The sequence below is a fragment of the Stigmatopora argus genome, chromosome 14, assembly GCF_051989625.1.
Source record: "Stigmatopora argus isolate UIUO_Sarg chromosome 14, RoL_Sarg_1.0, whole genome shotgun sequence".
Taxonomy (NCBI): domain Eukaryota; kingdom Metazoa; phylum Chordata; class Actinopteri; order Syngnathiformes; family Syngnathidae; genus Stigmatopora; species Stigmatopora argus.
The window spans coordinates 7,586,637-7,611,507 of NC_135400.1; the positions used below are offsets into that span (position 1 = coordinate 7,586,637).

General features: G+C 38.2%; 4 protein-coding genes across 6 annotated transcripts in view; 2 read left to right on the forward strand and 2 right to left on the reverse strand.

Annotated features, from left to right (window-relative positions):
- The first annotated feature begins 314 nt into the window (after positions 1 to 314).
- wbp2nl (WBP2 N-terminal like) lies at positions 315 to 4,568 on the forward strand. The gene is made up of 8 exons (XM_077619813.1): positions 315 to 526; positions 1,466 to 1,574; positions 1,702 to 1,840; positions 2,222 to 2,314; positions 2,399 to 2,590; positions 2,777 to 2,881; positions 3,455 to 3,540; positions 3,631 to 4,568. The coding sequence occupies exons 1-8, from the start codon at positions 468 to 470 to the stop codon at positions 3,685 to 3,687; spliced, it is 840 nt and encodes a 279-aa protein (XP_077475939.1). The 5' UTR covers positions 315 to 467; the 3' UTR covers positions 3,688 to 4,568.
- A 1,270-nt stretch (positions 4,569 to 5,838) lies between these two features.
- LOC144089089 (heme-binding protein 1-like) lies at positions 5,839 to 15,686 on the reverse strand. The gene is made up of 4 exons (XM_077619955.1): positions 15,436 to 15,686; positions 8,683 to 8,821; positions 8,377 to 8,557; positions 5,839 to 7,278 (listed from the first exon to the last, which is right to left on the reverse strand). The coding sequence occupies exons 1-4, from the start codon at positions 15,511 to 15,513 to the stop codon at positions 7,101 to 7,103; spliced, it is 576 nt and encodes a 191-aa protein (XP_077476081.1). The 5' UTR covers positions 15,514 to 15,686; the 3' UTR covers positions 5,839 to 7,100.
- A 3,882-nt stretch (positions 15,687 to 19,568) lies between these two features.
- fmc1 (formation of mitochondrial complex V assembly factor 1) lies at positions 19,569 to 22,321 on the reverse strand. Its single transcript, XM_077618513.1, has 2 exons — positions 22,104 to 22,321; positions 19,569 to 20,012 (listed from the first exon to the last, which is right to left on the reverse strand). The coding sequence occupies exons 1-2, from the start codon at positions 22,230 to 22,232 to the stop codon at positions 19,809 to 19,811; spliced, it is 333 nt and encodes a 110-aa protein (XP_077474639.1). The 5' UTR covers positions 22,233 to 22,321; the 3' UTR covers positions 19,569 to 19,808.
- A 992-nt stretch (positions 22,322 to 23,313) lies between these two features.
- Positions 23,314 to 24,871, forward strand: part of grin2ba (glutamate receptor, ionotropic, N-methyl D-aspartate 2B, genome duplicate a) — a 133,202-nt gene continuing 131,644 nt past the window's right edge. For all 3 annotated transcript variants that reach the window (XM_077618510.1, XM_077618511.1, XM_077618512.1), the window contains exon 1: positions 23,314 to 24,138. The gene's annotated coding sequence lies outside the window, so the exon portion shown is untranslated. The remainder of the gene's footprint in view (positions 24,139 to 24,871) is intronic.

Below are 24,871 nucleotides of genomic sequence, written 5' to 3' on the forward strand. Positions count from 1 at the left end.
ATTTAAAGAATTGTTTTCCCCATCCAAATTGGGTCCTTCATCTAATGTATTAATTATGTATATAATTTATTTGGGGAGGCTGCAGGTTTAAGACAATTTGATCCTTCATTTGATGTATTAATTATGTATATAATTTATTTTTGGGGGTGCAAGTTTCGATTCAGGGTGTCCCCCGCCTCTGGCCTGGCGTCAGCTGGGTTAGGCTCCAGCACCCCCGCGACCCGAATGGGGATAAAACGGTTTCAGAAAATGAGATTCGATGAGAGATATTAGAATCTACTTTTGTGCTGGATGTAGGCGCAGAGGGAAATTTCACGATTTACGATAGAGACGTTTTTGAAAGGTTGTTTTTTAGAGGAAATTACGAAGTGTCCAGCTGATGTCGTGACGTAAGCCGTGTGACGTTTACTGTCAGCAGAGCACAAACAAAACTCCAACACAACCGAGCACACAAGAGCTAAACAGCCATGGCGTTGAACAGAAATCACTCCCAAAACGGCGGAGTGTTGATTAACAACGGGGAAAGGTACGTGTATAACCTTGTTACGAATACGTCTTAACAGAATAAATGAGCGGAAATATCGCCCCATCTGTTGCCTTTTTAGTATTAAGTTTAGTGGCCTAGTTTAGCTTTAGCATAATTTAGCTCACCCCCCTCTGGCCGCTGATAGTGTTGATGTGATGCCTTTTAAAATGTTATGAGAAGGATTTTTTTTCGGGGGGAGAGAATTTCATGTTTATTTAACTGGTGTTCGGTTAGAAAAAAGGTTGACGATCAAGCTAACTTTCAAAACGGGAAGTCGGAATATGTTGACATAAGTGCGATCGTCTACTATACTTTACTGTCAAATTAATTGTACTACAGTTAAGGCTTTTCCTTTCTTAATGTAAAGTAAAATCCAACCTACTGTGTGGTATATATGGGGATCTTAGGCTAAAGATGGCCGTAATATTTTTTTTTCTAATATTGTGTCCCTCTTTGAAGTAAATACATGTTTCAGTGTCATTGACTGTGTAATAGACTGGAAAGGGCGATTGGACGCCCATCGCCGTCAATGGCAATGAAACATGAGTATTCTCAGCTAGTCTTCCACTTTAAATAAATAAAACGTCTGTCGCCCATTTATCCAATAGATTTTCTCATACAAATTCAATTTAAAAGCCACCAATGACTTTACTCTCCTTCAAAGAAGCGCCTATATCTTTTCTCCAGTTAAATTAGCATTGTATATTATTAAAATATTTTTTAGATAAATGCTTAGAAATGGTTAGAAATAATTAAAGGGGTTTTATAAATGCTTATAAATGTGACCGTTTCTATTTTTTCTTCTTTTATTGTGTCTTGGTGATTATAAAACGATGAATGACCGACCATGTGTTGAATTGTGCTGATCAAATATAACAGGGTTCACTTATTGTACACGAGTCTTTTGTAAATTAGATTTTATTTCTCTTCTCTCATCAGTGTATTAAGAGAATGTAAGAACGTGGAGCTGTCATTCAGTGACGTCGCCTGTAAGACAGACCTCCTGAAGGGGACCAAGAAGGGGACCGTGTACCTTACACCATACAGGGTACTGCCAACATTACTTTTAAGAACTTTGTGCTATTATTGTTTTTCTTTTTATTGGCAAGTTTAACTAACCCTTCTCTCGTTGCCATCGCTTCGTCCTCTTTTTTATTATTGTGATGCTGGCCTAGATGGTGTTTGCGTCCAGCAATACAAAGGATTGCCTGGGTTCTGCCATGTTCCCCTATTATCTGATGAAGGGATGCAGCATCGAGCAGCCCGTGTTTGCCGCTAACTACATTAAAGGGACGGTGTCAGCGGAGCCGGGTGGTAGGTGTAAACTTTTAATTTTGAGGGTCAACATCATCTGTTCAGCAGCTTAGTGGATATGAAATGTATTCATGTTTTAAATCAATTTAATTGTTGTACAATTTAACTCAAGAGTTTAATTGATTATGTTAGAATTTATGTTCTCTGTTGTTTGTTTAGACATTTTCTATTATTTCAAATGGTCTGAAATTTAAGCCTAGGTATCACTGAGAACTTCTTTTGACATAAAAAAAAGAAAATATAAGGTATTCTATGTAAGCAGTTTAACTATATCTACTAATATGATATTTTTGGGATTTTATATAGTATCTCGTTTTAGCTACTGAACTCTTTATTTTTTTTTAAATTTATGTTATTATTATTTATTTAATCTCTCACTAGGTGGCTGGGAGGGTCAGGCCAATTTCAAGATGTCTTTCCCAAATGGAGGCGCGATCGACCTGGGCCAGCATCTCTTCAAACTGGCCACAAATGGTTTCTTCATTACTTCCCGTTATTTATTGCACTCTTACCACACCAGCTTGGTTTTGCAAAGTGTCTTACCAAACTGTCTTCCAGCTTCTCGTGGCACTCCTGCCCAGATGGGCCCCACGTCAGATCACGGCTACCCTTCTCCCGCAATGATGAACGGATACAGCCCACCTCCGTCAGCTCCCCAGGGCTATCCTTATGCGCCCCCTCCCCAGCAGAATGGATTCTACCCTCCCGCTGCTGGCAACATGGGCTACCCTTATCCAACAGCTGCTACAGGTGCCGAATTTGATTAGCGTATGATGACAGACGGTTAGCTGCCGGGATTTTTGTAGCAGTTGTCAATAAAGTAGATTGCAATCATTCCAGCTACAGTCTTCCCTTCGCTATTTTTTTTCCACTATTAAATGGATTGTTCACAGCAAACTGATCATATCTGACATTGAAACCTCTGCTGTTTTGCAGGAATGTACCCAGCAGGATTTGACTACATGGCTCCACCTCCATATCCAGGCCCCCCTCAGAACTGGACTGCACCCACGCAGAACTGGACAGCTCCAGCACCCGCAGGTCTGGCCCTCTCCACCCCACACTCTTGAGCATTCCTCTTCCATCACTGTGTCACTGCACCCGTCAGATGGCATCCGTCTAGCTCAAAATGAATCACTTCAAATCACGGCGCCCAAAAAAACAAACGAAAAAAAACAGGAGCTCATGATATCTCGTGATGTAATTTTTAAAATTTCTCACTATTTCTCACTGAATCAGCGGTGAGGCTATTTTTAGGATGATGGCGAACGTCTGCTGGGTTGATTGCAATAAGTAACGTGTCAGCAAGAAATTAAACCACTAAGTCAAGCGGTCAGGGTCATGCAAAATTTTGAATTTAGTACATAAACAAGGCACACCAACTGCTAGGGCGCCCCGTCAATTTTAGAGAAAATCTTAGATTTTTAAGTGTGCCCTATAGGTGTGAAAAGACAGAATCATTCAATCTAATAACTACTATGTGTATGTGTGGTGTAAGTACAGCATACATGTTAAATGTATGCACCTATTTTTCACTCTGTTCTGGTAACTACAAGTCTAATACATACAGGTCAATTTAGGGTCTATGTTGACTTTAGCTCTATATGAATGTAGGTGGTCCAGCTAATGCCAAAGCAACAGAAGCAGCGGGCAATGCCTACTACAATCCCAGCAATCCACACAATGTCTACATGCCCACGGTAAACTACTCCTCCGTTATTGCACTTGTGTGGCTGTTTGCTCGTACATTAGAATGTTCTCAATTTGTTTTTGTTTTTATTCCCGTCAAGGAGCAGCCCCCTCCGTATGCACCTTATCCAAACTCTCCTGAAAAGAAAAACATCTAAGACTCGGACACTATGACGCTTTCTCCTTATCTTCTGTAACCCTGTTTTTTTTTCATACCGTCAATTATAGACCATCGAATACATCAAGGAATAGCCACATTGTTAGAGAATAAAATCAAAAAGTTCAGACAACTGTGTCGATGTCAAATTTGACACCTTGTTGTAAAAGACTGCTGTATGCGAGTTGAAAGGAAGCAGCGGGACGAGGAATGTATCTTTTAGGAGAGCTGTATCAAAACACACTTTTATTGGAGTTATTTCATTCTTGCAGTTATTGCTACTACCCGACTGATTAGCAGTATATTTTTGCGGTATTCTTTTAAAGTGTACTTTTCCTATAACGTTTTTGAATTGAGTGTTTGTTGTTCATCCAATAGCAGGAGTGTGTTGAATAGTCTTTAGTCATACATTCACGTGGCTTTTGTATTTCCTGATTCTCATACTTTTTTTTATATTAATAGGACCAAGACCATCCCACTGTCACTTGGTGACAGTGAAATATTTTCTCGACATTTAAAAAGTGCAATATTCCCTGTTACTTTTAATTCTAGTGGAAAAACTGGGCTTACACCAGTGACCCTGTGTTATTCATGTATGCACAGGCAAGGTGAAACCATTCTGGTAATTGGGCTAGTGTGCAGTTACCAGTCTCTAACATTTAAACAGCAGCAATTTTAGTTCCTGTCAAAACTCCCGAGGGCTAATCATTTATTTCTTGTTAACCAGTTAACACCTATTTGCATGTCCGCGAACCATCACAGGATTTTTTTAAATAAAATGTGGATCTAAATTTGCTTTAATCATACATTTTTATGTAAATGAATAATGCTTGGCTGAACTGTTAACTAAAATATAATAAATATCATTTATTGAATATTGTATTCTATGAGTCTTGTGGTTATTTGCATTGTGGGTGAGGATTTGAGAATACTTTCAAGTAAATCCACTTAAATGTAGGTTCATGGGATTGTGCATTTGTAAAGTAATTCAAACTGAATTTTGACTTTTGACTATTGGATTCACTTAAGAGGATATAAAGCATTTAAAAAAAAAATTAGGTTAATGGCTTGTTCATCCGCTATTGTTGCTGTTGGGGGTGTATACCAGACCTGGGCAATTAATTCCACAAAGGGCCGCAGTGGGTGCAGGTTTTCATTCCAACAGTCCAACCCATAAGAGGAAACCTTTCCACCAATCTGATATCTTAGAAGTGCAATCAGTTGATTGCAGTCAGGTGCTTATTATTTCAGCAGAAATCTAATTTGTTAAACTGTCTATTCTGGATCAGTTGGAACAAAAACCTGCACCCACAGTGGCTCACGGATGGAATTGCTCAGGTCTGTTGTATACAATAACTTTTTTAAAAATCTATTTCTCTGACACGTGGACAAATCACAATGAAACATTGGTATAGTCTCAGGATGTAAATGCATATGTCTATTTTATTTTATTTTTTCAATAGATCGTTTCACGGCAAAAAGATTTTGAGGTTGACCGCACAAGTGGGGGTGAAATAAGTATTGCACTTAGTAATGTTACTTTTGTTCAATGTTTGTCTTTTTTATGGCCCCATTTAACATAGCAGAGCCTTTAAAAAAATGTTATGCTATTTAACTCTGCCTACCATTGACAATTATAAACGTCCATTTCATTTAGACTAGGAGGAACTGTGAATGGCAATTTTTCAATAGCAGCCAATGAGTTTTGCGTTTCATGTTAGAATCCCTGTGACAAAAGATGAAATAGCATTTCATCAGTGGTGTGCCGTCAGGGCCTTCAAGGCATTCTCTGCTGGCCTAAGAAATATCTGAATCACAGACTGATGTTAATTATATTTAGTCCATGAATACTTATTGAATAATTCCAAATTGTCTGTTAGCTTCCTTTTCATTGCTTTTCCCCCCGGTTGTGCAATTTTTGCCGTTTTTTTCCCGGGTAAATCACCCCCCTGGCCCGGTTGTAATGTCTGAAAAGCTCCAGTATTTGTATTTAATCAATAAATGCTGCTAGGAAGTGGATTTTACCCCATTTTTGTGCATTGATTAATGATTGTTTTTTATGTGTCGCAGCTGTAGCTGCAGTAGAGGTTTTATAGCCATAAAATAGTTTTTGCTGAAGGCGTCACTAGGAAATGCACGGACCGCCACTGGAATCATTCCATAATATATTTAATATTCTCTGACAGACAAGTAAACCCTAACAGATTTCAGTCTCGCCACAGATAGTCAAAGTACAGATTCACCACTAACACTTTTAAGGCATATAAATAAAAAACTGATACAGCACAACATGTTTTGTCAGATAACTTAAAGTCACAATCACAATTATGATCACATTACAAACCGCTAGAAAATTAGGTGCCACACACTCAATATTACACAGACACTACTTTATGGCTTAATCTCTGATTTATGTCCAGTTCATATCAAAGAAAGATTTTTTTTATTGCTTAATGTGTTACTGCATTTCTGTGTTGCTGTTACTCCAAACTGAAAAATGAAATTGTTAAAATGAGCCCAATAATGATCTCAATATCTCGTGATAATGACAATAGAAAGTCTAAATAAAAGTTCTAATGTATCAGGAATAACAATGGATGATACACAGTGGAATTTAGGTTAGATATGCGTAGTTCAAACAGATTTATTGAGTAGTCGAGTTGTTAAAAAATGAGGTGGGGTGGTCATTTTTATCAATTTTAAAACAAGGTTGTGTTTGTGTGTCCACTTCATTATCGAAGCTAATTGTTTAAAATGAGTCTTCAATGTACATAAGAATGTTGAAACCTCTCCAATCAAGCAAAGCCTGGTTTATTTCAAAATGCAAAATCATAGCAATCATTGTTACGCAGTATAGAAGTTAAAACTTTTTTAAAAACTATTCTACTCTAAGACTTTAAATTTGGTCCCTTTGGGTGAATATTCTTCAAGTTTTTCAGTTTCAAGTCTGAATATCTCATCGGAATTTTTCAAGACGGTCCTAATCATGTTTCATGTCGACTATTTTTCAAGTTCTTGCTTTCTTATTAGAAGTTAAGCAATTAATTTGAAGGCAAGACTTGGCAATATGAGTAGAGATGGAGGACCTACACATGGACATATGAAAATGTCAGTAATCTTGTGGGCGGAGACATAGACGTATAAGTGTAAAATATGTCCCACAACATCTAGAACTCCTTCAAGTACTGCTACAGAATGCAAAGCCATGTGTACATTTTTGACTGACAAACATATTGCTACACTTGTTATTGTGTTTAGCACAGTAATCAAAAGTGTTTCTTAAAAATAAACACAAAAAAGTTAAAGTCACAGTACTGTCCGTTCTCTCCCGTCAAATAGCGTTAGACCTGCAGGCATGTTAGTGAAGTGATCAGTGAGGTTCGGATGAAGAAGTCAGAATGGGTAAAGAGGTCCCTACGGCTCTTCCTGTATAAACCAAACTTCATTGCGGCGGCCGTAAGGTTTTAGTGGCGAGTCGTAACTGCAACAAAAGTATTGCTTGCGCTGGAATGGGGCCGTCTCGCCGAGGGTGCGTGTCAAACGCAAGGCCTCTGCTCGGAACTCGCTTTCACCTGCGAAACCTCCAAATTGCCTGTGGAAGAGAAGGAGTTCAAAGAATAGGATCACTTCCTCATATTTTTTTATTACTTCACCCACTTTTTCTTGATTTTCTGTCACTTTCCGATGTTTTTGGGGCATTTATGGGTCACTTTCTATCAGTGGCGGGCCGTGAATTTCAAACCGACGCCTTCAGTGCTATGTCTGAATCAATCCAACCCTCAAAAACTATTGTATGGCTATAAAACCTTTACTGCTGCTGCGACACATATAAAAAAGTATCAATAATAACACAACTGAAATATTATTTAGGAATTCATGGACAAAACATAATTATCTGTGATTCAGATAAATTTTTAGGCCAGCAGAGAAGGCCTTGCAGGCCCTGACGGTCCACCACTGCTTTCTATACATTTTGGATCTTTTCGTGTTCATTTTAGGCCATTTTTCTAGCTCGATTCCTGTTCTTTGGTTACAACCTTTTGGTTTTGGGGCACTTAGTCACTTTCTGCTGAACCCCCTCCGGCAGGTCATTCAGGGAATAAAACTCCACAACATCAGCATGAAATTTCCCGAATACGGGATGAATAAAATTATCTAATCTAATCTAATCTAATCACTGTCTGATGTTTACATAAACTGGATTCATCAAGTTTCTCTACCTGTTCCTGCACTTTAGACTACTATGACTCAATAAGATATATTTTATATTTCTATCTATTTGTTTTACTATATTTGTCTATTTTGTGTCCAGATTGCAGTAGCAAGTGAATTTTTCCCCATTGGGGATGAATAAACAACTGTTCTGTTATACTATTCTATATTAATCTAACCTTACCCTACTCTACTCATGGGTCACATTCTATTGATTTTTTATTCAAGTTTCTTTCTGTACATTTGATGGCAATTTGAGGATTTTTTGGGGTCAGATAAAAATGACAACCAAGGAGATTATTTGCAGGTCTGTGTTAAAATTGAGTAGGAGTGTATGGAAAAGTTGTTGTCGATTTGTTAGGGCCATTGAACATGTATGGGAGTTTTGCCAGTTTCTGGTGGATTTGTATGTTTTTGCTGATAATTCTTTACATGGACGGAAACAAAATACTAATTGCTGCCACAAGATGACACTTACAATGTATAGACAGTCATGCCAGGTCGCTCCTCAACCTTTATAGCACTGTCAGTTGGCGTTGGGGGGCTTTGCTGGTAGATAGTAGGAATTCGGATGGCGACCACCAGTCGACGGGATAGAACACCATCATTCCGAGGGTAGACCGTGATGATGGTGGGTGCGGCTGTACCCATGGCCTCGCCTTGTTAACACGGAACAAAATCATTAAAAAAAACTCCTCAAAAGCCAGCTATTTTTCCTCTTTCTCTGTTTTGTGGATGTTTATCCAGTCACACACAAACAAATTGATACCTAGTGAGGTTTTACCTTGTTCATTGCTTCCACCAATGTACATGAGCAGCTTTCTCACCATCTCCCCTGTCACCTGGTCGTAAGTGCGACCCTCAGAAGAAATCACAGCGTATTTGGCGGCGTCATAGCGTCGCACCTCAAAGCTGACGCCGTCCTTGGGAAGAGCGAAAAATGAAGAGTAGTAGTGGGTTTTTTAGCATTAGAGTTGACAATAGCTGAACAGGGACTGACAGATATGAAAATGTGAAAGGAATTCACAGATTTTAGGACTGTTTCAGCTCAAACTCTGTGATAAGCTTCACATAAAATGACATTTATGGGCTTTGGGTCACTAGATTTGGAGGTCCCTGCCTTCAAATGATAAATAATCCACATACAAAATACTAAAACATGCTCTTTGTGAGTAGACAGATCAATGTTCATTCTCCTCTTCAGTCAAGCTAGATTGGACGTCTAAGCTAAAATTTCTCCATTATTTAAATTTTTAAAAAATTCAGATATATATTGTTAAAGTAGCCCGGTGACCGAATCGTTAGTGCATCGGTCTCACATTTCTGAGGTTGATGGTTCGATCCCAGGGTCCGGACCATCCTGTGTGGTGTTTGTATGTTCTCACCAGGCTTGCGTGGGTTTTCCCCAGGTACTCCGATTTCCTCCCACATCCACATCCTTGTTGAACACTCTAAATTTCCTCTAGATATGAATGTAAGTAGTTGTCCGTCTCCTTGTGCCCTGTGATTGGCTGGCCACCAATTCAGGTTGTCCATGCCTGGTGCCTCTAGTTGGCTGTGATAGGCTCCAGTACCCTTGTGGGTATAAGCCACAGGTGTCAAAGTGGCGGCCCGGGGGCCAAATCTGGCCCGCCGCATCATTTTGTGGGGCATGAGAAAGTAAATCATGAGTGCCGACTTCCTGTTTTAGGATCAAATTCAAATGAAGATTATAGATGTATACTATATTTCTTGATTTTTTTTCCCCCTTTAAAATCAATAATTGCATTTTTTTAATCATTTTTTTCTTTTTCTGTTTTTAGTTCAAAAGGCATTTTCTTTCCTTTTGAAATGAAAATGATTAAAAGACGTTTTCCCCTGCTAAAAAAAACCCTCAAATAAACGTTTTAGATCTATAAAAAACGGAATATTTAGGGCTTTTGGTCCAGTTCTTTTAATCAGATATTTAAAAAAAATATCTAAATATTATATCTAAAATGATCCGGCCCACATGAAATCGAGTTGACGTTAATGCGGTCTGCAAACCTCACCGTTGGTATAAGCCAGGGGTGTCGGACTCGGGTTGGTTCGCGGGCTGCTTTAACGTCAACTTGATTTCACGTGGGGCAGACCATTTTAGATATAATATTTAGATTTTATTTTTTATAAATTGATTAAAAGAACTGGATTAAAATCCCTGAATATTCAGTTTTTTATAGATCTAAAACAATGTTTATTTTAGCTTTTTTATATATTTTTTAGATTTTACAAAATGATTTTTGAACTAAAAACAGAAAAAATGATTAAAAAATTACAATTATTGATTTAAAAGGGGGAAAATCAGGAAATTTAATATACATCTATACTCTTCATTTTAATGTGATCCTAAAACAGAAAGTCCGCACTCATGATTTACTTTCCCGGGCCACACAAAATGATGCGGCGGGCCAGATTTGGCCCCCGGGCTGCCACTTTGACACATGTGGTATAAGCGATACAGAAAATGATTGACATTTTTGAAAATTTTAAAATTAAAGAACAACATCGATGCTCAAGATGAGTCCTTGTACTTTAACTGATGACTACAGAAATTTGATATACATTTTATTTTAGAGAAAATCAGTAAGTCAATGGACATGATGTCCATTTGCGGGACACACAAAGTCATTTGGCAGGCAGGATCTGGCCCTAGGGCCTCTCTTTTGAAACCTGTAGTTTTATAGCGTGTGTGCTCTACGTGTTAGAAGATTAGGTATGCACAATTGCACATTTGCGGTTGTGCCAAACAAGTGTGGCCCAGATAAAAGCATTGTGGAGGCAACATATTTTGCACTGATATGATTTTACGTCTCCTGCTGCTGCACTGGGTTCAGTCAGGCTACACATTTTAATAGGCCAGATATGTACGATGTTACATAACGCAGGCGAACACAACTTGCTCCCCCAGCCTCCAGCGCACTGTTAACATGATGCAACCATCTTTTTATGTGATTTACAGCGGTTAAAGTGGAGTGCGACCACAGCACTTCACTTCTATGCAAATGACCTTAATACGTTTTGGATCGTGTAACATAGTAAGTTAGGCACATCTTCATTTCTATTAACATGATTATACATGCAATGAATCATTCTGTTTTTCGAAGGTTGCCAGCACATAAATTTAAAGGTCATTCTAATGGCATTCACTCGGCGAGTAGTATTTACGCTCCATGTGTTCTTTCGTTGAATTAGAGTTGAGAAAAATCTTTTCTATGGAAGTGTTGCCTTCCGTAATATTTTGTTTTTCTACTAAACAATTGAATCAGGGATAATCTCCTTTGTCGGAAAAAAATAAAACTTTGTAGAAATCGCGATTTTCATGTTATCATCCAACCATCTTATTTGCAGCCTATGGGCAATAACAAATAGTATATTATTTTAAATAAAAACAAACAACTAAATGAAGTGGGCTAAATGAAGGAACATTAATTGGTTGCCACCCTCCCAGTTCAAATGTAGTAGTATTAGATTATGTGTCAAAGTGGTGGCCCAGGGGCCAAATCTGGCCCGCCGCATCATTTTGTGTGGCCCGGGAAAGTAAATCATGAGTGCCGACTTTCTGTTTTAGGATCAAATTAAAATGAAGAGTACTATAGATGTATATTAAATTTCCTGATTTTTTCCCCCCTTCAAAATCAATAATTGCAATTTTTTAATCATTTTTTCTGTGTTTTTAGTTCAAAATCATTTTGTAAAATCTAAAAATATATTTAAAAAAAGCTTAAATAAACATTGTTTTAGATCTATAAAAAACTGAATATTCAGAGATTTTAATCCAGTTCTTTTAATACATTTTGTTAGAATTATTATGGAATATTCTATATGTGTTGTAAGCATAGGGATAGGGAATCCAGACGCTGCGGTTTAATATCTGGAGTGACCGTGCACGGCGAGAATCCCTTTTCCAGGCTGGACTATTTCTCAGCAGCGCCTGTTTTCTAATCGGTTGACGACTATCCTCTTAAGAGTAGTACCCGCGCAAATTACCCCTGATTGTGTAAAGGAGATAATGCAAAATTTTTAGTGTTATATAAAGGTCTCATACTACAAGTTCTGTTTAGAAGTGTTACACAAAAGAGGAAATAATTTATAATTAGAATTATACCAATATTTATTACAATAATTTATACCAATTATTGTGGCATAAAGGCTCATTGAACTGTACTCATATATTGATCTTGGATTGAATCGAATTTTGCCAGACTGTAATATCTGTACATACTGTATCGTTTTTCAAAGAATTGATATTGACAAAAGATGTAAGCCCAAAATGTATGAAATGGAATAATGTCTACCCAGTTACAACGGCAGCAAAGGACAAGCCTAACTTTTCAACACATGTCGCGTTTAATCATTTTACCTGCTTAGCCCTCACAGGGCACGGACCGGCACTGGGAGCGATAAATGTGACGTGGTGTGCCCACGTCCTAAAACAGACTACACCCCTGATTCCACGTTCTGACCTATGGTGGTGGTGGGGTCAAAACAAATTATACGACTCCTGCCAAAATGACAGCAGGACTTTGGGCCTTGGTCTCACTGCTATTACCAGTGTCTGTTTTTCCATCTACAGTAGAGGAGATACAATTGGCTGCACAGAAATCCGGTATGATGGCGGGCCCCTCGCGACGGCGTCGCATGGAGAGAGGGTGATACATTGATGCGATTGGCATCCACGAGGATGAGTATAAGTTGGCTAATCAGATCGCAGCAGGTTGGGAGTATATTTTTCTTTTAATTACTCCAAACAAAAATGTTGATTGGATAAATTACCTGCATTACAATGTCCAAAAACTTGGAAATTATACTGAACAGGGATTTGTGGCGATAAAGGAACAACTGGCAGCCACTAGTCTGACGGCGTTCCAGGATCGTGCAGCGGTTGAAATGCTTCTTGAAGGAGCAGGGGGCGTATGCAACGTTTGAAAATGTTGCACTCAACAACACGCCCCCCACTGGGTCCCACACCAGGGCCAACGATGGCCTGCAGACCCTAAACCGCAAGATGAAAAAGCATCCTGGAGTAGAATAATGTCCGCTGACAGATTTGTGGCCTCACTAATAATGATTTGGCCTAATTTGTGGTAGCCTTTTTGCTACGATTTTGACATTATGTGGGTGTTGTATAATGCCCTGCTTAAGATCTTTGATGAGCCGACTTATAACCACTGCGATTGCCCCTACAAATTCCAGATTGCATGAATTATATCTCCTACTGAAGTGCTGACACTAACAGTGAATTCCAGGAGCATGGTAATTACGAGGATGGATTGGACGAAAATGATCTTATTTTCTGATTTTCAGACCTGCCGAACGAGTAGAGCCTAAGCGGGTAAAATTAAAACAGCCAACGGTGATATCCCTCTCATTTTGAATTTGTCATAAAATGAATAACAAACATATAGTAAAAGGAGGGAATGTTAGAATTATTATGGAATATTCTATATGTGTTGTAAGCATTTTTCAATAAGTAATAAGGCTATAAACCAATTCATGAACCATGGACACTTTTCCTCCACATCGGCTCCTCAAGGCCCCACAGCTCGAGGACACATTGTTTTCACACACGCTTTTCGGCAGAACACAACGGGACTGTTTTGACGGGACTCCAGCAGAAGATGGCGATAATCGCATTATTGTTTGAAAATACGGCTTTGCTTTGTTTACCTTGAAAGCATTCCTCACACTGTTGTTTTCTAACCAGCGAGGGTGTTATTGTACTGATTACATAACCATGTTTTTCGAGTGTCGCGATTAAATACAATGATTCAGTTACTGCAATTCAGAATGCACTGGGGGCTAAGACGACGCCACATTGCTTCTCCTTGCAAGTTCGCCGCAGAGTTTGTTGAAAGATGTTTTTCCTTTTTTAATTAAATATTACTAATAATGATTTAAAAGGTTTGAATCATTATTCCAACACATTTATATAAAAAACATATATCTAAATATTATATCTAAAATGGTCCGGCCCACATGAAATCGAGTTGACGTTAACGCGGCCCGCAAACCAACCCGAGTCTGACACCCTTGTATTAGATGTTCACGTATGATGAACACATTTAAATTCACACTAGTAGGATTTGCTCATTGTCTCAACACATTTAATTACATATCTTATTTGCATTTTGTGTGTGTATATATATATATATATTACATTTATTAAATGTATATGTATGTGTATATATATATATATATATATATATATATATATATATATATATATATATATATATATATATATATATATATATATATATATGCTCAGACTGGCTATCTTCTTTGTATCCCTTCTCGGTTTCATTCAAGTGTTTTGGGTGACAGTCAGCTGAGTGTCGGAGGGTTTAGGTGTCAATCTCTGATTTCAGTATCAGTTATTTAAAGGCAAGTCCATTCAAGAGATTTATTGACGTTTTCTTAGAAAAATAAGTGTCTCATCCAAAAAAACCCAGTAATTAAGTAAATAAAATTAACATTTATTCATCTGTGATACCTCTTGTATTGAATGCAATGATAATATATTGTGATATTTACTACATTACTAGTTAATTTTAATGTTCTGATTACATTTATTAAATGTGTTGAACATGTGTGTCAAAAATAGTACTCACTTTTATACATTAATTTCAGGTGAAACGACACTGTATAGATATAAATAATAATAAAAAACTGGTGTTAACTTGATTAAAAACTTTATATAATCTGAAACTTTGTAATTAATTAATCATGATTATTTGCATTTTAATCGCTGAGCAATAGCTGCCCCAAAAACCTACATTTCCTGAAATTGAAAGGATTACAGTGAAGGAATGAAATGATATTGTACTCTCAAAAATGCTCCAAAAAAGTTGAAAACATTTCAAAGTGCCCATTATAATTCTAGTTGAACACTCAACAAAAATAAATGGTAATTATAAAGGCCTAACATTCCAAATGACAAATAACGTTTGTGATTTATGTAGACAAATATTTAGATGAACCCACATTTTTACCAATATTTTTTAATCAAATGTGCTTATTTATTTATGTCTCCATTTGCCTCGCTCATTGAAAAGGGGTTGTAAAGTAACTTGCGATTAAAAAAAATAAAAAATAAAATAAAAACAATATTTAGGTAGTCGACATGCAGAGTTGCCAGTAATTTACTGTTAACTCAATTTTTATTTTATTCTTTTAAACAATGTAACATCCGTGAACACACATTATGTACTGGCTATTTCTTCAATATATAGAGACGACATACTTAACAAGGACGCGAGAAGTCATGAAACATGGAGACATGGAAAGGTCATGCTCTTCACAGTGACGTCAAGTCATTGTCTGTCTTCACCTCAGTGCATATAATATGAGCCAAGAGGCTGACCACAAACGCGTCGGATTGGCGTCCTTATAAGACATGGTAGCTCACGTGTCACTTTGGGTGCGAGGTTGACACATGCCACTTTTAACCAAGCATCTATCTCCACCTGACAAGTCAGTATCAAAAGCACAGAACTAATCCCACATCTGTACTTCTTACCTTTGTTTCTGTGCTTAGTAGTTTATATTCGGTCTCCTCGGTGTTTCCGAAGAGCGAATTCTTGATCATTCCGAACATGTCGCTCCTCTCTAATGCTGCCTTTTCAACTCCAATTGAGCAAGTCTGAAAGGGTTTAATAATCCAATTGGTTATGGAGTTTGCACGCTGCTTGTTTGATAGCAGCCTCCTCACCAACACATGCTCATGTGCTCCTCTTGCGACTACAAGTTGGAGATGCTCATCCGTGCTCTCCTTTTTGACGAGTGAGAGAGGGAGAGATGTGGGAGGGAGGGAGAGTGTGAGAGAGAGAGAAAGAAAGAAAGAGAGCAGAGTAAAAGAGAGCTTCCATTCTAATGGCATCTTTTAACTTGCATGTGTCAAAATGGCGGCCCGGGGGCCAAATCTGGCCTGCCGCATCATTTTGTGTGGCCCGGGAAAGTAAATCACGAGTGCCGACTTTCTGTTTTAGGATCAAATTAAAACGAAGAGTATAGATGTATATTGAATTTCCTGATTTTCCCCCTTTTAAATCAAGAATTGTAATTTTGTAATCATTTTTTTCTGTGTTTTTAGTTCAAAAATTATTTTGTAAAATCTAAAAATATATATAAAAAAAGCTAAAATAAACATTGTTTTCGATCTATAACAAAATGAATATTAAGGGATTTTAATCCAGTTCTTTTAATCCATTTATAAAAAAAAATCTAAATATTATATCTAAAATGGTCTGGCCCACGTGAAATCGAGTTGACGTTAACGGGGCCCGCGAACCAACCCGAGTCTGACACCCCTGGTATAGTGATTCATTCGCATGTCTGGTGCGAGCAGTATGGGATCAATTCCCACTCGGCGGGCGTGTGTGATCGTGAATGCAAATGGTCGCCTGTTCTGTGTGTGACTGAGGACCAGTTGAACGCGTAGTCCGTCTTTCGCCTAAAGTTATCTAGGACAGGCTCCAACGCCGCTTTGACCTTGACCTGGATAAGCCGTGTTGAAAATGAGGAAGGAATTAACTTTTGGGGGGACTATTATTTACTATTTTATTGCTGTCTCTTGTAAGTGTTGTATGATTTATTGTGATCAACACTACATTTCAATAATTCATTATTATTCGTGCAGCATGTGTCCACAACATGCACGCTACCATAGCCCTTTTTTTTCAAGGTCGGGGAACAAAACAGTGAATCAGATGACACGCTAGACTTGACATCATCAGACAGTTTTCCAAAAGAATGACTCGAGCAAATTTATACCCGTGCTTCTTTTTTTCTTCATGTTTTTTTAAAATAGTTAACCTCGATTGAATGTTTTACCCAGCCTCACTAAACACTGTTATGTTATGGTTTCCAAACTACGGCCCGTGGGCCAATTGCAGCCCATAGCCCAGTTGTCATGGCCTGCAGTTAGATTCTTAAACAATGCCTCTCAGGGGTTAAAACTTTACATGTTGAAATTATGGTAGGAAAATGTATAGAATTGCAGTGATGAATGAGACCAGTAATAGCAGAATAGTCCTGACGAGTCTCATTTACATGTTATATGTACTGTGTTTATATTACATAAATATACTGTGTAGGTAGATGCATATATTTATGATGTTTGAATATCGTTTTGCTAGCTGATTTATTCAAGTTGCTCTTTTTGATCATCAGTAACAGGAAGATAAACAGCAAACTTCAACTCCCGAGAAAAAGCTAACAATCGTTATATTATTATAGAAGCGTTTCGTTAGGTATATTTTTCAAGAACTTTGAAGCCAGTTTATTTTTCTTCGTTTGTTGGGATTGTGGGTGGCCCGGTGACTGAGTGGAACCCTCGTCGGCCTCAAACCCTTGGGTTCGATCACAGGTTCGGACCTTCCTGTGTGGAGTTTGCATGTTCTCCCTGGGCTTGCGTAGGTTTTATTCAGGGTACTGCAGTTTCCTCCCACATCCCAATAACATGCATGCTAAGCTAGTTGAACACTCTAAATTGCCCCTGGTTATGAGGGTACACGGTCAATTGGTCGCCGGTCTTTTGGTCGCCCGGAAGGTTATTGATAATTACCATTTAAATCGTTGCTCAAATTCCCTAAATACAAACTGCGAATTACCATTTAGTCATACTTAATGCCCTAGTAATTATTAGGCTAAAGAAAAGCTCCAAATTTCCCGTACTTTTATTGTGTTTTGTTGGAGAACTTGTTAAGACCCTGACTGACGTAGCTTCTTAAAGGGACAACGCATGTACATACAAACTTTTATACACTCACACGTCGGCTCAGTGAAACTGCTCATGGCCATTGTTGGCTTTTATTCATGCGTAGACCGTGTTGTTTTACCTTGTTTGGTCGCCGGTCTTTTGGTCGTCGGTCTTTTGGTCGCCGGTCTTTTGGTCGCCCGTTGTCGCTGTCCGGGCGACCAAAAGACCGGCGACCAAAAGACGGCGACCAAAAGACCGGCGACCAATCGACCGCACACGGGTTATGAGTATGAGTGTGAATGGTTGTCCGTCTCATGCTGCCTTGTGATTGGCTGGCCACCAATTCAGGGTGTCCCCCGTGTGGTGCCCATAGTTGGCTGAGATAGGGTCCAGCACCCCTCAGGACCCCTGTGAAGATAAGCGGTAAGGAAAATAAATTAAAGAATGCTGTGATTGTGCTCCAATTGGCAGAAACAGCATAGCGAACCCTCTTCTACTCTCCACTTATTTGCGCTTTATTAATTGTGACACAGGCCTTTGGTTTGTCAGAATGCATTGGAACGTTTTGAGTGCGTTGAATGTGGGTAACACATGGGTGCTTGCTTTACTCCGGGTGTCTCTGTGACTTGCTTGCTTTAGGGTCCTTCTATTTAAATTCACTGTGAAGGCAATGTTAGTCATCAGTGGGATGCAGGAGCAGGGGGAACACGAAGCAGGAGATTCATGGTAAAACAGTGACTGATGTCACTGAGGGGAAAGTGAAAAAAAGAAATGGCTGAGGCTTGGCTGACATTGGCTGGGAGGGACATGGTAGTGCTTTTATTCGTTGAGAACTGATGACTTAAAATCTCAAATTGAAATTTTTATTCAAAAGCAGTAAACCGCTGACATCATGGTACATGTCCTCGAGTGGACTTTCTGAATGTTTCCATTTAATTTTACAAATTTTAACCTTTACCTTTTAATGTTGACTACTTATTTATTAAATATTTATGTGTGCAGTTCATGGTGAAGCTTTAAATCTCATTATATACTTATATAATGACAATAAAGGCATTCAATTCAATTCTATTCGAAAGTTATCATTAGCTTTACTTGTTTATTCCCAGTGCAGGTCACAGAGAACCTCATTCATATATTACTTTTCCAGCCTGCTTATCCTCACATGGGTTGGGGGGTTCTGGAGCCTATCCCAGTCCATAATGTCAAATTAGTTTTTAATAATAATCATGGTGTTATAACAGTAACTAATTTTAATAATCTCATTTAAATATGTTCATTAATATGTACCGTCCCTTTATTAAATTAATCAACTCAAACTGTGTGAGGCAGGAAGCGATCTTTCAAAGAGATATGGGCTTCACATTTGTCTTGCTTTTTTAGTCATTATAACATTTTTTTTAATTATTGCCCAATAGGTCAAGGCAAGATTAATAGTTGTGTGTCAAATGGGGTCGCATAATATTATTCGCTCGTCCATAAGTTTAAGGCTCCTGTCCTATATGAAAGTAATGGAAACATTTAAGACAAACAAATTGTAATTCGTCCATGAAAAGATTAATTTTATGTAATATATGCTGTACTTTGTGCGGGTTTTTGAAAACGTCATTACAAAAATAAAACTATAGGATGTCTTCCTAATCTGTTAATTTGAGGGAATTTTAGACAGCATAACACAAAAATAAAAAATACCTCTGCAAGTCACCTTTTTAAAACTTACTCAATATCTATAAAAGTCACTGATGGAATAAGATTTGATGTCAGAAGTGTCATTTGGTTTCTGTTTATTTTTTTTCCTATTTAAAAAACATTTGGAGGCATTGGAGAGAAATTCCATTCCATCCATACAACCAGTTAACTAATGAATTTAATACCGCTCCCTCGTGTATATTTTTTATTTTAATTTAACCTGTTTGTATATATATAAATATATAAAAAAAGCAAAACAGATATAAAGTGATGGGTGATTTAATAGAGAAAACAATCAATGTGGAAGTTTATTTCAATATCCAGCACAAAGACATTTAAATGATTAGAACAAAAGTAGATATACATTAACTGATACATAGGTACATAATGTGTTTTTCCATATATGGTTCCTCCCTGGAACGCAGGTTATAGTCCACAGTCCACACAATGAACGCGTATCCCTGCTCGTGAAGCATCATTCTTCCATATATATTTGTTTAAATTCATTTATCCCAGCCTTTGCCACCAGGCTGAGTGGGCAACCTGAGCCCCACCATGCCTGCCACCTCTTCTGGGGCACGTTCTCCCTTTCCATGGTATAGATTATGCAAGAGTTGGTGGTTCCTGGAAGATTCCAGCAGACACATGTATGTCTGTGAGGCATGGAGCGCCTCCTGCTGGGCGCGGCAGTACCTCTCTCCCGTCACCTGTGGGAGAAAAGAATGAAATAATTCATTAAAGCAGCTTACAGAATTATAATTACAGCTAAAGGTATAACAATATATCACTTTGGTAATATATCATTAAACTTTACTAATATTATATACTCGTGTTGCTGTATATAGTAAAGTACAGTACATTGTCATATAATATAGTCAGTGATGGAGAAAGGTTTTTGACAAATTGTCAATTTTTAAAATTTAGAAATAGCTGTTTTTGTTTTGTTTTTTGAGTTGTATTGTAGAATATTGTAGATTGGTTTCCTGACCTGTGTTTTGGTAATTTTTATATCCCTATATTGTGAGATCATCGTTATCGTAGGCCTTTACATCGCAAATTGTATCGTATCGGGAGTTACCCGGAGTTTACCAGCAATTACAACTGACTTGAAAATGACATTTGTAGGCTGTGAATTAGCATCATTAAGTCACATTAACATATAAAGTACAGCACACCAGCTTTTCTCTGTCAACAGTATTCTACTTTATGTGACAAAGGAAATGATATTGACATTAAGGATTTGCTCAAGTCCCTATAGTTTTAATATACACTACGGTATAACATCCCTGGGTCATTTTTTGGAGTTTCAACAATTACACACTGACAAGCTCAAGTTTTCCCGCTGGCTGTTTTGCATCACTGCACATGCATTCAGCCATCTTAGAGACCCTTCTTCTCTCAAGCATGACTAATCAAAGCTTTAAGCCTATATGCTTTGCAATCAAAATGCTACATTTCAACAGGCAGTGTTTGGATAAGCCATCCATTCATTTTCTATTGCACTTGTCCTTATTAAGTAGCTGAAGTCTTTCCCAGCTGACTACACGAGGCGGACTTACCCCCAAAATGAGAAGAAAAAAAATCAGATTTATTTCAAAGCAAAGGATGCACTTACAGTAAAGTACACTGTGAAGTCTTTTACAATAATTATGTAGCCCTAACACCGTATTCTGGGTAGTTTTAAAGTAGTAATAAAAAATAAACCAGATTTTCTTGATCAATCTTCATGGATTTGTGAGAACGCCATTATAATGACCGAAATAAACACCACATTTTTCCTCCTAAAGCTAGACGCCAACTTGAAAATTGAGATGCGACTTCATTTAATTAGCCATTCATAACTTAAAACACTCCTTTTGAAATAATATTTCTCCATTTATAGTCATTTGAATAACATGAATCCATTCCACCACCTACTAAGACATTTTTTTGCCATGAATTTTGCAGTTTGTTACAACTTTTGGCAATGATGTAACTAATATACTACTACACAAGTTTGTCAAAAGTATGACAGTTTGTATGCAGATATTTGATTGCAGAAATATCAACACAGTTATTTGTTGTCATGGGCTGAATTAGATTTTGCCATTTTGGTGGATGAAACATTTTTGCATTTTTTGTTGTTAATTCATTGATTGCCATTCAATTTAATTGACGTAGGAAGGTTTGAGTAAATTCCGATAGATTAGTGAATAATGGGTGATGAATGCATTCAAAAAGTTTTAATTTATTTTTAAAGACCAACCTGATAAGATGTCTAATATTACATTATTATAATTTTCTTTATGTATAATCAAAAATAGTATATAAATTTTGTATTTTTTTAGCGTCAATTAGGTTGTTTCTGTCCTGCAATTGACAGACAGTTCACTTTGAACCCCGCCCCCTAACCACAGTCAGCTAGGATCAGCTCCAGCACCCCCGTTACCCAATTGGATATTAGAAACACAAATGAATAAAAAACGAATGCTCTAACTGTGATAAATTTCACTGCAGACCAAAGCAAAATTGTAAAAAAATGCCTCTTTAAGCATGATTATCCTGGCAAAGTATTAAACATACATCTCTTGCCATAATAATGTGCAGAACCTTAGCATGCCCTTGAGTTAATATACGGTTATACTAAAAACATGTTTTAAAACAGGGTTTTACAAACAACACGTTTAAAAATGTCTCGAGCCGAGAGATGATGCCCATCGAACAAATCTACAAGTTTTAGTGGAAAAACACGTCTAAACGCGCACTTTTCTAGCTACGTTAGCTGGCGAAAATAGAACGATAGGAAAGGGAGAATTCACCAGATTTTTTCGAAACTGATCCGTAACGTAGTTATAGGCCAGCGACTGTTTATAATGTTGTCCTTGCATGGCCCGCAGTTCTTTAAGTATTCCTCTGAAGACTCGTAAGGACGACGATGACGCCGCCATGTTTGGACGAAGAACCAGAGTCGTTTTTCATCAGGCGAATCCAATCGAACGTCGCATTGTCGATCGCTCCAATAAACCACCGCGTGGCGATGTGTCTGTCACCTGTAGACAATCATCGCAACTACAGGGCGTCTTTTCTTCATGGAGAATGGTAAGTTTAATTTATTTTAAACGAAATAACTTGCAAGTAAACACTTTATGCTGTTCTTATAACGCGTGTCGCCCTTAAGCGTGTGAAATCTGGTGCAAACAACTTAATCGCATTTGTTTGGTGGTGCGTCCAGGCATTCAAATACTACAGGGATAGAACATTTTGGATTTTTTGGGCCACGTTTGTATGCTAAACATCAATAATTTGGCCTACATAACCCAAAATATGATAACCGAGTACGTGTAAACCAGATCTTTATGCTGTAAATCTGTTTTAATAACCAAAAAAATGACAATTTGTCCCACAATAGATTTAAAAAAAAAGTTAACAATTGAGCAAAATTCTGGTAAATAGTGCAAAATGTTTATCCAATTGTTTTCAATATATTTTTTAATATTTGTCCAATTGTTTTCAATATATTTTTTAATATTTGTCCAATTGTTTTCAATATATTTTTTATCCCCTTATTTTATCTGTCATCCCCCAAATTCTAATAACTTGTCAGTAAAACATCCTCTTTCTCATTGAACAATCAACCAAATAATCAGTTGCTGGAATTCCTTTTTGGTCAAAGACAACAAAACAGAAAACAAATTATTTCATAAACTAACGCTATCGGGACCTCAGCAAGTTCTTTTTTTGGTTGTCTTTTTTTATTGAACTCTGCAATGGTCCATTTGCTTGTATCTGGATGACAACCACTAGAGGGAGCCATTAGCCCATGATTTTTAGAAGAGCAGTTGGGTTCCTCGACATTTACAGGTTCCTCTCCTCCTCCATCCAGTTCTCTCGGTCTCTCCCACACTCTGTCAATGAATACTAATGCAGGGAGTGGGCCCACCTCCCTTCCTCCCATCTTTTTGCAGGGATGGGCGGGAGAGGGGAGACAGAGCAATTCCAGCTTCATCTCTTTTTCCTCATGAGGCAGGCAGTGCTTGACTAGCAGCAGCCCCCCCTGCATGCCTTTTTTCCTCCCACTGTGCGTTGCTGCTGCAACAATGTCTTACCTGTGTGAGTGGCACCACGCGTCCATGCACAGTTGAGAGACAGCGGACACCTGTGCCTGCTTTTTCCTCATCTGGATGGGAAGCTTTTTTGGGGTGGAGAGAGAGAAGAGCGCAGAAGGCAGCCGGGGAAAGGGAACAACTGGCACCCGCCAATCCCCCCTTCCGCATATAAACTGGAGACAACGGAGGCCACTGGAGTATTTGCTTTTATCTTTCGTTTTCTCTTCTTTTTTTTTCTCATCGCGCTGCTGGGAGGTGCTCTGTCCGTTCATTTGCTGGCTCTCTCCGTTCTCTGTCTTCTCATCTATTTCGCCATCTACCTGGTCAACAATTTTTTCAATTTATGAGCCAGACAAAGAAGGAGAAAGACGGGAAAGAAGAAAGAGGAAGGGGATTTTTGGGCCTTTTTGTCAGACTTTTTTTCCCTCATCCCCTTTCCATTCATTCTTTCTTCCCTCTCGATTGCTTTCACCTCCAGCCCTTTCTTTCCCAGTGCAGCCCACGCGCCCTCCTCCCCTCGCTGCCTCCTCCTCGCTACGCCACTCATTGTCCACTCATAACTTTGGCTACTTTTTCAATCCACCCAACGTGCTAAGGCTTTTATTTGCCCCAAAGGCATTTTAATCGACCCCCTTTTTTTCTATTTTTTTTTTTACTCCCTCTCACACTTTTGTATCATTCTATTTTTTTTCCTCCCTCTTTCCATCCTATGCATCCTTTTTTGGGCGGTTCTTAAATCTAATCCTAGGTAGGTCTATTTAGTGTTTAGTGTGTGTCACCAAGTCTTGTTTTCATGTCTTAGCAATTTTTTTGTGTTTTTTTTTTTTTTTGGAACGTCTGCTGCATTTTTTTGAAACACAGGTTGACTCCCATCGATATGTTCTCGCTTCCTCATCATTTTGTTCAATTTCTTGTCCTCGTCAACCACAATCACAGCCCCCCCGTGTCACCAAGCAACCTGCTCCTCCTGCCATCGTCATCAAATCACATTCAGCGATGTCATTTTTTTTGTGTCAATGCACAAAACATCCACTCTCGTACCTTCATTAAATAGACCGGTGGCCTCTCAGGTGCGGCCATGCCTGACGAGAGACGGCTTAAGGCCATATTGATCAACAGTGATGATCTTTTTGGAAATGAGATGAGGTTTATGTTCAAGTTAGTCACGCATAGTTTGTACGTGTAATTCCAGACAAGCATTGTGTGTTCGTTTAACAGTAATTTGTGTTTTTTTTTTACATTCTTCCACCCAAGTTCCATCTCATATCACTCTCAACTGACTCGTTCCCACAGACAGACCGACACAAGCTTTGAAAGAGAATAAACAGGCTGGAAAGGGGAAAAAAAACCTTAATCAAACAATAATTATCAGTATTTTTAGTCACTGCGACAATCTAGCGTCTTCATTCACCCATTTAAAAAATATTTTTATCATTTCATGATCTCACAATGAGTAATTTATTTTTTTCGCTCATTAGGAA

What these genes read in the sequence shown, in the direction of transcription:
- wbp2nl (XM_077619813.1), top strand. Translation starts at nt 468, where the DNA reads ATGGCGTTGAACAGAAATCACTCCCAAAACGGCGGAGTGTTGATTAAC. An exon ending in TTGATTAACAACGGGGAAAG is followed by an intron (nt 527 to 1,465) that starts GTACGTGTATAA and finishes TTCTCTCATCAG; the next exon opens with TGTATTAAGAGAATGTAAGA. An exon ending in TTATCCAACAGCTGCTACAG is followed by an intron (nt 2,591 to 2,776) that starts GTGCCGAATTTG and finishes GCTGTTTTGCAG; the next exon opens with GAATGTACCCAGCAGGATTT.
- fmc1 (XM_077618513.1), bottom strand. Translation starts at nt 22,232, where the DNA reads ATGGCGGCGTCATCGTCGTCCTTACGAGTCTTCAGAGGAATACTTAAA. An exon ending in ATCAGTTTCGAAAAAATCTG is followed by an intron (nt 20,013 to 22,103) that starts GTGAATTCTCCC and finishes TTTCTCCCACAG; the next exon opens with GTGACGGGAGAGAGGTACTG.
- LOC144089089 (XM_077619955.1), bottom strand. Translation starts at nt 15,513, where the DNA reads ATGTTCGGAATGATCAAGAATTCGCTCTTCGGAAACACCGAGGAGACC. An exon ending in TACTAAGCACAGAAACAAAG is followed by an intron (nt 8,822 to 15,435) that starts GTAAGAAGTACA and finishes GCTCTTCCCAAG; the next exon opens with GACGGCGTCAGCTTTGAGGT. An exon ending in GGCATGACTGTCTATACATT is followed by an intron (nt 7,279 to 8,376) that starts GTAAGTGTCATC and finishes TCTCTTCCACAG; the next exon opens with GCAATTTGGAGGTTTCGCAG.